We start from the raw sequence: 13,066 nt of genomic DNA on the forward strand, positions 1-13,066 counted from the left end.
GTGTTTCCTCATCTTCAAGTATTATAATTCCTTTAATTATATAATTTAAATGTTAACATTTATATTATGAATTTGTATACGATTTACCAAAGAAGTTAGCAAATTAGCACAGATGTGCATGACCGAAACGTTATGGAGATTCATTGTAACCTGTCTCATTTAATCTAGCGCTAGAATACGTTATTAAAATGTGATGAATATAAAATGTGCGGCTGGGACTGAGAGCAGGAAAGATCCAAAAATGTAAATTTTTATGATTATGTTCCTTTTTCCAGTACTTCTGTAATCGTTGACAGCATTCCACATGCGGAAGAGCTTGAGGAACCTGATATTGAGGCCTTCGATGACATCTGTATCCTTGATCACTGCCTCGTAGCCCATCTCCTTCCACTCTCACTTCCCTAGTGATGGTTTCCGATAGTTCTTTCTTTATAAAAGCCAACCTTAATTTGATTAATACAAATAACAAATCATCATTATCAAAGTACCGGTATTTTATCACCTAAGGTTAAATCCTTTTCAGTATTCATCACATTTTAATAACGTATTCTAGCGCTAGATTAAATGAGACAGGTTACAATGAATCTCCATAACGTTTCGGTCATGCACATCTGTGCTAATTTGCTAACTTCTTTGGTAAATCGTATACAAATTCTTAATATAAATGTTAACATTTAAATTATATAATTAAAGGAATTATAATACTTGAAGATGAGGAAACACCAAGAAACGTTGTGATGTTAAATAAAGAGTGTTAAATAACGTGCAAAAAGAAGGTTTTTTCACCTCATCATCAAAATATATGAGTTTAAAAATCAATTTTATAAAATGTATATGTATCTTTTTATTGCATAATTTTAAACCAGATAAAGAACAATTTATAAACAAATACTAATTATAATTAAATGGCACTCAATAAAGAAGATAAAATTCATTTTTTTTATTATGGAAATATGTTTTAGAAATAATAAAATCTCTATAAGATGTCTAATTCTTTTTTTACAATCGTTTAAAGAAAATAAGAAACACCTGCCCAGGCTTCCCTCATTAAACTTTAAAGTCTTTTGCCACGTCAAATGTTTTCCCCCACATTGAATATGAATTTACCTATAAGGAAACGACAATTAATTAAATCCTTATTAACTGCTGCCATCCCATTCTTTATGAATTATTACCATTCTCATTTATAAGATAATTGGAACATTAATAAGATAGTACTTCCATTAAGGTTGGCTTTTATAAAGAAAGAACTATGGGAAACCTTCACTAGGGAAGTGAGAGTGGAAGGAGATGGACTACGAGGCAGTGATCAAGGATACAGATGTCATCGAAGGCCTCAATATCAGGTTCCTCAAGCTCTTCCGCATGTGGAATGCTGTCAACGATTACAGAAGTACTGGAAAAAGGAACATAATCATAAAAATTTACATTTTTGGATCTTTCCTGCTCACAGTCCCAGCCGCTATATTTCAAATAGAAAGCGTATTCACGATCGAATTCGACATACAGAAGGCTACCTTCATGTATATGCACACTTTGCCTGCCATATCTTTGTGTTGCAGAATTATAGTGTTTTGGTTTCGCATGGACAGCCAGTGCAAGCTCTACGACCTGATGAGGAACGACTTTTTCGATATTCCGGAACGCTTGAGAGGTAAAGTAAAGGAGTTGTACAAGGAAACCAACAAGTTATCCAACATATGTTGCTTGATCCCTTTTATTTGGAATACTGGAATCGAAATCTGGTTCATCGCTTTTCCTGGAGTTTCTGTGGAGTATATACAGCACCGCACTGGTAGCATGTCTGCTGTAACGACAGGGAGCAAGAAGATACTCAGTGGTTGGTATCCATTTCCAGTGGAAGAATATCCCAACTACCAACTGGTCTTTGCCTATGAAACACTATGCCTTTTATGGGCCGCAAATGTGATGGCTATGTATTTTTCTCTGTTTTATCAGATATTGATGTGTCTCTATGCTCAGTTCGTTGTACTTGGCTTTCGCCTGTCGAATTTGAAAGTTGAATTCAGAGATGATGATATCGCTACACTAAAAACATCAGGTCAAGAAAAGAAAAATCCAAGAATTAATGAGGAATTAAATGCAATCCTTAGAGATCATCAAAAACTCCTAAGGTATACTGTTAAATAAGTATATAAATTTAAGGATCCGGGCCAGAATATTTTAGCCAGCCGATGTAAATATATCTTGAAAGTAGTTTCGAAAAAATTTACACTTCTTATTTAATGATTTATACTGATTCTATTTTATAATAGTATAGGCATGTGCAAGAATTATGTTGTTAGATAAACTAACACAATAAATTGTTTTATAATAAAATAAATTAGTATTTTACACAAATTACTGATTGACTTAAAATTATTCCTTCTCATGTTCTTACTCCAAGCCATTGAATTATTTATCAAATATCATATATGAATGTAATGTGCATTATTATTGTTATTACTTTTTTTTTTTTTAATTTTATTTATCATGTTTATAGTTATGGATCAAATATCATTGTTTATCATTGCCTTGAACTGACCAATCAATATAGATATTAAAAATGGATTTTTTAAAAAAATATTATTGACGAAATTTTAAAAATTAACATTAAAAAAAAACTTGAATACGTAAAATGTATAAGTTTTTTTTCTAATATATGTAATATATCATAGACATACGATGTGGTATGATTAATATCATTCATTGTGACTACAGGTAAGTTGTACCATACACTAAATATTTTAAATAAAACATATATTGCTGTCCCAGTACAACAATATAAAATCTAACAATAGTTTTTTTTATATCTATACATTTCAAAATTCTAATGTATCGAAATATATTTTTTAATTGATTTTTATATGTTTTCACTATGATTCTGTGTTTTACGGTACTTATCCTTATTGATAAGATTAAATGTATATTTCAAAATAAACATTTTTTGAAATGTTACACTGTTGAACTTGGATAGCGAAATAAATTATAATACAAATGCCTTAAAATACTTTTTCAATGCCACTTCTTACATTTCTACAGTCCATAGAAAAATTGGAACGTATTTTTCAAAAAAGTATAAACCCTCAAATTAAAACAATTGAGTTAATGCAATATTATTGCCAATCTATCTCCTACAAAAAGATCCAATCCTTCACACGCCTGTTTATACAATCTGTGAATTGACAACAATAACACTGAAACTTGATGCTGTATTATAACGTTTGAGGGACCTTATCTTTAAATAAAATAGAAGCTCTTTAATATGCTTTTAGTTGAACTAATTATTTTATATTGTTATTTATGTTTAAATAAAATAGCGTTTAAATTCAAATTCATTTTTTTTTCTGAATTAGTTTCTTCAGAAGCAGATTCCATTAGCTTATGACTAAGTTCCTTTCGGCAGGTAGTTTATATCTCTGATCTAAGGAAAAGGCGTCCTTTTATAATATAATTATACTAAGATTATAAAATTAATTAATAATAATAATAATTATAATATTAAATACTTTTTTGAGACTGGTAAATGTTGTTTAAATAAATAATTTAAATTTTATCCATTATAGTCTCAAAACATTCGGTCAATCTCAGGGACAATCTATCACAAAAGAGCTTTTATTACATCTATCATCCTCAACCAATCAAAATACTTAACAATATTATTTATAATTTATCTTATCTTAATACAATTTTTAAACTAAATAATTTAAAATACAACTTAATGCAGGTCAATTCAACAATTTCTATAAAACATTAGGCAAACATATATTTTTTGTTAATAAGCATATCCTACATTATGTCTAATTACCTAATTAGTAAATTTTCACATTAAAAAAAAATTAAAATTCTTTATCACAGTCACTTATTTGTTATAATTTATCACAACACTGCTTGTAATCTTTCCTCCACTCAGGTCAAGTATTAAAATTATTTATTATAACTATATTTTTTTTAAATTTTCCTCTTTGTTTCATTAGTGAAATTCCCATTAAGGCTAATTATAATTATCAAAATTTAATTTATCCCATATTTTTCATAAATTAATTTGGCTTAATATCTCTGTATAGTTTTTGTTCAAGTTTTTTGTATCTGTTTTGAAATTCACTGTATAATTAATATTTTCAGATATGTAAATGGATTCAAGTATTTTTCTTTTGAATGTATTATTTTCTTTATGTACAATCATTGATCAAAATCAAATGCTTTTTTTGGTTGCATGCTGTACTAGTGTCGTATTATTTGGACCCCTCTCTTTTTTTTCAAATCATTATTGTGTTGATAGAGATAGTTAATCTCTATGAACTAAGGAAAAGGTGTCCGAATATAGATTTTATAATACTATTACACTAAGACTATAAAATTAATTAATAATAATTATAATGATTATACAATTAGTAATACATAAGGAGATTATATTATAAATGTGATTTTTTTTAAATTTCCGCTTAAAAATAAGTCTCATTAGGGATTTTTATCAAGGAATAAAGAAACTTAGTTTGAGGGACTTCATAAAAATAAAGCATTCTTTAAGCCATATCTTCTTGCTACAGGTACACTGAAGAGCTGAGGAGTATTTACAATCCTTTGGTTACAATGACTCTCGGCCTTGGAATTCTCATTATAACTATTGGCGCTGCACAACTTCTTCTTGTAAGTTGAACCCTGTACTTAGTTGATTTTTTTTTTTAAGATAACTGTTATTGAGTTCTATTGTCTGTTAAACAGGGAAAAACGAGTGATCCCAGTTTTTTATTTCAACTTTTCCAAATATTTTCTTTTCAATTCATTGAAATGAGTTTGTTCTGCTATGGATCATCACTTATTGAAACTGCGGTAAGTAGTAAAACATACATAAATATAATATAATCGTTCAAGATTTTTTTAAATAATATTTGTGCTAACGTACCAGTGAAAAAATAAATATATCCTTTCCGACTAGTAGAAGTGCCCGAGAAGAGAAAAAGTCGGTTATTTCACCCCAATTTTTTATTACTTTAATGAAAACTATGAATAATTACTAGTCAAAATTGTAGAGTCTGCCAAGTATACGTAGGGGGAATAAAAAATGGCGGCTTTTTAAAAACGTTAAAAATAATTAATTTTTCATTCGGAGCTCTATATCTTTTAAACTACCAACAACAATAGAAAATCTAAGAGAACATCATTTAAAGTACAATAAATTTGTTAAACTGTAAGCCCTAATAGAGCTATTTACGTTCAGAAGTTCTCGAGATATATTTTTTTAAACAGCAATATTTCATCAAAATGTACAGAGCGTACTGAAAGATCAGTATTTAGTGCATTTATTTTGAAAAATCTATATCTCAAAAGACATTTGACGTAAAGATGTCTGTTAGCACTAAAATTAAAGCTAGTTTAATGAGCTATGACGTAGTTTAATACGTTTACCGTCGTAGGAGCAGTAGTTTTCATGATATTTGCTAAAATAAATTGATTTATAGTTGTTCGGACAAATTTTCATTTGCCAAATTTATGTTCACATGCGAATATCATAAAAACTACTATCCCTACGAAGATAAGTGTCATTAAATACTTTATTTTAAGTTAAATTTCCTTTATTTTGGGTGGTAGCAGACATATGTACGTTCAATAATTTCTGAAATAAAGTTTTTCAAAATTCAAACTTTTTGTCCGAACAACTACAAATCAATTAATTTGAGGAAATATCATGAAAACTACTGTTCCTACGAAGGTAAAGGTCATAAACTACTTTATAGTGCGTTAAACTAGCTTTAATTTGAGTGCTAATAGACATCTATACGTTACATACTTCCTGAGATATAGATTTCTCAAAATAAATTAACTAACTACTAATCTTTCAGTAGATTTTTAAGAAATGTTGCTTTTTAAAATGCTATATCTCGGTAACTATTAGACGGAAATAGCTCTATTAAGGCTCATATTTCAGAAAATTTACTCTCCTTTAAATAATGATCTTTTAGATTTTCTAGAGTTGGTAGTTTTTAAGATATAGAGCTACGAATGAAAAATTAATGTTTTTTAAGGTTTTGAAAAAGCCACCATTTTTTATATCTCCTACCTAAACTTGGCAGACTTATCAGTTTTGACTAATAATTATACAAAGTTTTCATTAAAGTAAGCATTCCCGGCTACTAGACCATAATAATGTTTATTGGCTAATTGAACCGTTAGTAAAATCTTGCAATGAATTATTACTTTAAATTTTGAGAAAACGGTACAGGTGTATGTTAAAAAGGAACAAAAAATATTTATTTATAGTTTTAGGCTATTGTATTTCCAAACAGGAGTTGGAGATTAAACGAGAAAAAACATACATATAATTAACACATAGAGAAACACTATTGAAGAAATTGGGCAGCTGTCTATAACAACTGAAAAAATTATTTTTTTTATTAAAAGAAAAATGATACGTGTAAGGCCAAAAGAACTGAAATATTAATTAATCTATTTATTGTGTGCCAATGTTTCGTCCCAATTTGTCAGAGCGAAAAAAAATATAGAAACAAGTAAAATGATGTAACAAAGTAAGACAAAAGATAGCATGAAATAAAAGTAAACTAAGGTATGGCAGAAAATTATTTAAAATGTGTGAAAGTTTAAATAAAAATTAACTGAATTAAAGAATATAGAAATAAGATGTATTGTAAGAAAAAAATATATAGAAGAATTACAAAAAATGTAGTGGACAAATGATGAAAATGGAAATAAAAAGTAGATAAATAAAAATACATTACACACTAAATGAAGGAAAATAAAGTTCATACTTTGCACCCGGCTGAAGCTCATTCTTTAGGTTTCCGTCATTCAGAAAGTTGGGTGCCCTATCGTATTCATAATTTGTCTCTTTTCTTGACCTTTATTTTATTCTCATTTTCCATCTTGTAGTGTGTACTGTATTTTTATATTCCTCCTTATCTAACGTTTATTTGTTATTAGACCGCGTCCGGACCACCTCCTATTACATACTACACATGTTTAATAACATTTTTCCAAAAAAAATATTATGCAGACAAATTTCGAATAATCGAACTTTATTAATTGATAGACATTACAATCAGCCACACCGTTGTGGGCAATAGGTAATAGTGATGAATGGTCACATTCATACTAAAATAAAATAAAATAAGAATGAAAAATAAATAAGTAAATGAAAAAAAAGAAAAAAAAAGGACATACAAATAAATAAAATCTCTCTTAAAATATATACAAACAGAAGGATAAAGAAAATGAACATAATCAAACTATGTACATAAAAATAAATAAACAAAATAAAATAATGATAAAAATAAAAGAATCTCTAGTCACATTTAGACTCCTATATACAATATTTACACAATCGACCTGAGGATCTCTGAGCCCACTGAACGTGGGGGATAGACGTGTGAGGGGTAGAGCAGAGCTCATAAGATCCCAGCGCATACCTATAATTTCAAATTTATTTTACATTTCATAGTTCTACATCTCTTAAATCATTTAGTGCAGACTAAGAATGTAGTAAATATGCAAAGAATATCAGAACAATTTGATTTGTAATTGGAAAGAAAAAAAACCATAGGAATAATAAAAATTGAAATCAACTCCTTTCAAAATTTGAGAATTTACAATATAGGTAGAATCCAAAAATATTATAAATTATCAGGCCATTTTTTTTCTAATTTTTATTTTCCATTCCAGAAAGATTTTCAAAGGTATTTGGGTTACCATGAAGTTTCAAAAATTGTTTATTCTCTGTTGATTTACACATTTGTATGAATGTACTCATTCTTTTTCTTTATCTATTTCTTCACACACCTGCCTTTCTCTTTCTTCTTTTTTATGCTAAAACTAAAGCAAGAACCACGGAACTTTATTTAAAGTTTTTATCCCTTGAATCTCAGATATTAACATTAACAATACTTCCTATGTATAATATTATTTAATTAATAAAGAAAAAATATTGTAGATGTAAATTTCAATAAAACAAGGCTATAAATCTATTTTATAGTTTAGTTTTACCTTTCTAATTAGAGTACGGATCTGCACTTCGCGGTTTACTGTAGCGACTGGTACAGAGCTGACACTAAGTTCAGGAAGTCAGCTCAGATGATGATGATCAGGGCAAGGAAAAATATGAACCTCACTGCTATTGTAATGTACCCAATCAACATGGAAACTCTCGGATCAGTAAGTATGATATAGTTACTAAAATGTGGTATTATTGTCTCATTCTTAATGTTAAGGGGGGCCGCATCCTCTAATCTACTTCTAATAAAAAGTGAAACCAAAAACCGAAGGGTTGGCCCCGCCCAGGAGGCTCAGATTCACGTTGAGATTAATAGGAATGTTTTCCATTGCATTAAGAACTTAGTGAGAGTCGGAGTTATTGTGTTATATAGAGGAAGAATTATCAGCTGGCTTGATTATTGGCTCCCACTCCCACATTCATAAGGGCCACCTTTTTGGCTTCAGTTTTCCGGAAGCTTACTTCTTTCATTAAACTCCTTCCCCCAAGTCTCCTATTATTTATTATTATTAAAGATAAAATCATGTATTTTATTTTAACCGACCGTATGTAGGTTTTTAAACACTAAACGTCCGAAAGGTAGACCGAAACGTAGATGGGAGGATTGTGTTAAAACAGATTTAATCGAATTGGGTTTGGAGGGGCATCACTGGAAGGATGTATGCAGAGAGCGTTTGGTGGTATCGTGGTTCGTTAAGCCTTTACTATTATTATTTGTATGTAGGTTTTTGGATGTTGATAAACGTATTGGTGAATCTACGAAAATCGTTTTTATAGTTAACACAATCATAAGACACTAGAATGACTCTTTTATGTGTAATAGTGGGGAAAGTTTATTTGCTTGATGCAGTACTAGATACATCATAATATAGGAGAAAATTAAAATTAAGAAAATTAAAGTTAGTTTAAGGGTGGGAGGAGCGCAAGTCAGTTGCAATTAGACATCCAATTTATATCTTAGTAAATATAAAAGTAATTAAAGTGGGGTGACGGTACCAAAGTGGTAACGCGGCTGTCTGCTAACCCATAGGTTGCGAGTTCGAGTCCCTGGTCCTATCCGGGATTTTTTCAAGCTTATAATAATAAACAATACTCACACACAGCCTTCCCCGGGGCATTTGTGAGGCCCGCTATCCAATGGGTGGCACTCACAAAAATAGACGTGGGAGTGACGGACCCACGCTATGAAAACTACTTTTCACAGTTTTCTAAATATGATGGATTTCAGGCATAACCGTATCTATTACTATTATTATTATTTTTACACAACAAGAAGCCTTTGTTAATTATTTTTATTTGTGTAATGTTTATACCTAGTGAAATATACCCTTAGAACTTTAATTCAAATGGAAACTTTTGTAAAGTTGGAAATGCTATATCCTATCCTAAATAGAAAATCCAAATTAAAACCAGAAATAACTGTTCTTATTTAAAAGGAAAAAAATTAATAAAGATAAGCTTATGTCTGAAATCCATCATATTAAGAAATCTGTGAAGTCTGAGGAGCGGATCCTTTACGAAAAGGAAAAAATCCAATATTTTCGAAATAAAGTCCTAAGAATAGTATTGGATGCTCCTTGGTTTGTAAGAAATAGCTAATTGCATCTGGAATAACAAGTGGGGTTGATAGAGGATTACATCAAACAAAGCTTCATGAAGTTCCACTCCCAGTTGCCGACAGATAAAGGAGTAGTGGCCTACAACTTGGGAAACCCAACCTCGACCCAAAGACTGAAGCCCAAGCTGAACAGCAGGGTATTCTGTTGTAAATTCTATATTTATAAAATCTATTATCGACATTTCTTCCATTTTATTTATTTATTCAGTATTATTTTTTTCACTCCGTTCTTTTTTAAAATTAACTTCATGTTGTATTTTTTCCATAGAGGGCTATTTTTTGTTTTATTAGGTCTACGAATGTCATTTATTTTTGTTATTAGTTTTAATTTTCTCTCTCATTAAGAATTAGTATTTTTATCTTAATTTTTTTTATTTATAACGTTGTATATAGTTTTTGGTACGTAATAATTAATCGTGAAAAAAAAACGTAACCGTTATATTAACCATGTAAGGCCCACAAGACCGATCTCATAAAAAACAATTTAAAAAAATGAAACATTTTGACGTTTGCCATACTGCCCATCATCATTAATTAAATCTATTGAACTTAAAAATATTTTTTTAATTCGTATGGTGCCTTACAGCGAGAAATACTGCAATAGAGAGATTATTTGAGGAGCTCAGGATTAAAATGCATTTAGCCCATTCTCTGACAAGTTTATTTTGCATCGGAATTGTAAATTTCAAATGTTTCGAATCATGTAATTTGTCAGTGATTTATAGATTTTTTATGTTTGCACTCCACGGTAAAATCAATTATTACTTTCACCTACCTGCGTATGGGGTGTATAATAAGAAAAATATTACGATCGTGAAAATTTTTTAATTCAGGCTGCTGACGGAAATACAGGTTTGGAAGTCCCCTGAGCCATGTCTCGCAAAATGGTTAGATAGTGTGTGTCTTTGCCTTACCCTTGTTTAAAAATGAAAATTCGTACGAAACTGAAACCAGGTATTTAAAGAAGGTATATGGCTGGGGTGTGGTAGCAACTTTTTCGATAAAATTGATGACCTAAAGTGCCGCTTTATAGATTCCAATTTAAAATTTTTTGTTTTAGTATTTTTCCAAAATAACCAAACAAACCGAAAAATTAGGATTTTTTTTTTCCAACGATTTGGATTGAGTTCCTTTCAAACTGGAGGGCCAGTGGCTGTCTACGGTGCAATGACCACGGGATGGGGCCGTCAACTCCCTACGTCAAAATAAACTAGTAGATTTGAAAATTACATTATTTTATAATTATTAACGATAAAATTAAATGGAATTGAATTTTACTCTATCAATAACATAATTGACTTCCGTTGATAAAATTAGTAATAATTTTATAAAATAAAATGGTTCATATCAGAATTATCCTGAAAGTCATTACAATATATAAATTGATATGTTACTTACAGTTTAACTACAATTATTAATACATCATTACTGTTCCTCTATTTTCAGATTTGTCAGTTCACTTATTCAACTGCTGCTTTGATGTCCGGAATGGTAGAATAGAAATCATACTTCAACTTTGGCATTAATAAGTATCACCGAATAAATATGTAAACATCTTGCTTGAAAAATAATCAAATTATTTCACATGTGTGTGGTATTGAAATATTCTATGTAATAACTGCTAAAACCCAATTAGGCTTAAGCAATAAATGAATGAATTGTAAAAATATAAGAACTTACACTTGTAGAGTTTACTATAAAACTGATTCGTTAACATTATGTTTTACCTATATTTTATAATGTGATGTAAAGTTGTAATGAATAGTGATTAGTTTGACGAGATGGTTGTTTATAATCAATTATACATAATTAAAAGTATAAAATATGAGAGGTACTCTGCATCAGAAGCTTATTCTTATAGGTTAGGTAGCTGAGGAGAACAACTGACAGGATGAGTTTTACGAGAATGGCTGTAAATCCTCACAGAATGGAAACTTACCTTCATATGGAACTAGCCTACGGTCGTGAAGGGAATGACAAGTCCAACAGGAACTAGCTGTAGGTCCTTACGAAGATATAAAAGGAATAGAGAAAAAAAACTCTCAACAGAACTCCTAAAAACCAACAAACAATTTTTCCAAAAATGTTTGATCAAAAAATTCATTCTGAGAAGTGTGGTAAAAATTAAAAATTCTTAAATTTCGGGCAGCCACCCTAAGAGTTCTATAGTTCTCAATAATTTAAAAAAATTATTCTCCAAATATTTGTTCAAGACAAGAAAAATATTTAAAATACGCTTTAAACAATAGTAATATTATTTAAAATTATTGAGAACTATAAAACTCTTAGGGGAGCTACCAGAACTCAATGAATTTTTAATGTTCACTGCCTCACGGTATCAAAATTTTCAATCAAAAGGTTTACTATAGAATATTTTGCTTTATCTAATTTCGATTTAGGTTAAAAATGTAATGGATAGTCATTAGATGATTGATATTCAATTAAGTATAACTAAGTGTCATACATTGCGCTACATTTCAAGAATAAGGAGGGAAGGGTTGTTGATTAAACATTACTGACTTAACAATTATTTAACCAATATCACAATTTCCCACCCTTAATAAGGTTTTTTTATTCCTTTTTCAAGGAAATCTTTTGAACTTCCTTTCAAATGTCACATCGTTTTTTGTTTGGAATACTCATGTTTTTAAAAAAAGGATCAAGCCCTCTTGAAAAAGGAATATAGCCGTTTTCTCAGATCAATTAATTTTTTTTTAAATCAAACTTTTAAAAGAAAGATTTGAAAAAAAAAGATTTCATTACCTGATCTGAAAATTAAATTAACGTATCAGCCTTTTTTGTCTTAGACTATCATTTTTTCAGAATGGTTGGCACATTTTTGAGTAATTGTATAAACAAAACATTCATAAATGAAAAAGAACTGAAATTTAAATTTTACGAGTTTAAGAGTTTAATATAAAAATATTTCTTCAGATAAGATATAATTCCTTACATGCATAATGGTCCTCAATATGAACACCTTTTTTTTATTTCACCACAATCTCATGGCACCTCAGGGTACCAGAATTGTCCTTCTGTAGGAACAACAATAACTCTTGGAGTAGGAGATTCATTGTTATACAGATTTTTAAAGTAAGTTTCCATCAGAAAGTGTCAGTTGGGTTTTATCGATTGACTCGGATAGGTTTGTGCACTTATTTATCATATTTCTACATCGATATACGCTTCAAGGAAATTTTAATTAATTACTTATAAATCTGCATTTAAAGACTATATAGCCTCTAAATGTGCTTCGGTTATCGAAATCTGTGGCACGAGCTAAAAATCTTTCAAACTATCGGCGAATAGTCCGTTTGTTACAACATGGTAATGTTTCTTGGAGCATGATCTGCGGAGAGTGCAAGTTTAAATTCATAAAAATAAACAATGTACAGTCAATTGGAATGTTAGTAAATATTATTTTTAAAAAATATATAAAATAA

General features: G+C 29.6%; 1 protein-coding gene across 1 annotated transcript; it reads left to right on the plus strand.

Moving 5' to 3' along the window:
* Positions 1-1,275: 1,275 nt before the first annotated feature.
* On the plus strand, positions 1,276-11,339 carry LOC106690055 (odorant receptor 82a-like). Its single transcript, XM_014435321.3, has 5 exons — positions 1,276-2,135; positions 4,551-4,650; positions 4,726-4,833; positions 8,011-8,166; positions 11,070-11,339. The coding sequence occupies exons 1-5, from the start codon at positions 1,291-1,293 to the stop codon at positions 11,121-11,123; spliced, it is 1,263 nt and encodes a 420-aa protein (XP_014290807.2). The 5' UTR covers positions 1,276-1,290; the 3' UTR covers positions 11,124-11,339.
* The last annotated feature ends 1,727 nt before the right edge of the window (positions 11,340-13,066 follow it).

This window comes from Halyomorpha halys, unplaced genomic scaffold, assembly GCF_000696795.3.
Source record: "Halyomorpha halys isolate HHAL.00 unplaced genomic scaffold, Hhal_1.1 Scaffold1561.1, whole genome shotgun sequence".
Classification (NCBI taxonomy): domain Eukaryota; kingdom Metazoa; phylum Arthropoda; class Insecta; order Hemiptera; family Pentatomidae; genus Halyomorpha; species Halyomorpha halys.

What these genes read in the sequence shown, in the direction of transcription:
- LOC106690055 (XM_014435321.3), top strand. Translation starts at nt 1,291, where the DNA reads ATGGACTACGAGGCAGTGATCAAGGATACAGATGTCATCGAAGGCCTC. An exon ending in CATCACTTATTGAAACTGCG is followed by an intron (nt 4,834 to 8,010) that starts GTAAGTAGTAAA and finishes CTTTCTAATTAG; the next exon opens with AGTACGGATCTGCACTTCGC. An exon ending in ACATGGAAACTCTCGGATCA is followed by an intron (nt 8,167 to 11,069) that starts GTAAGTATGATA and finishes CTCTATTTTCAG; the next exon opens with ATTTGTCAGTTCACTTATTC.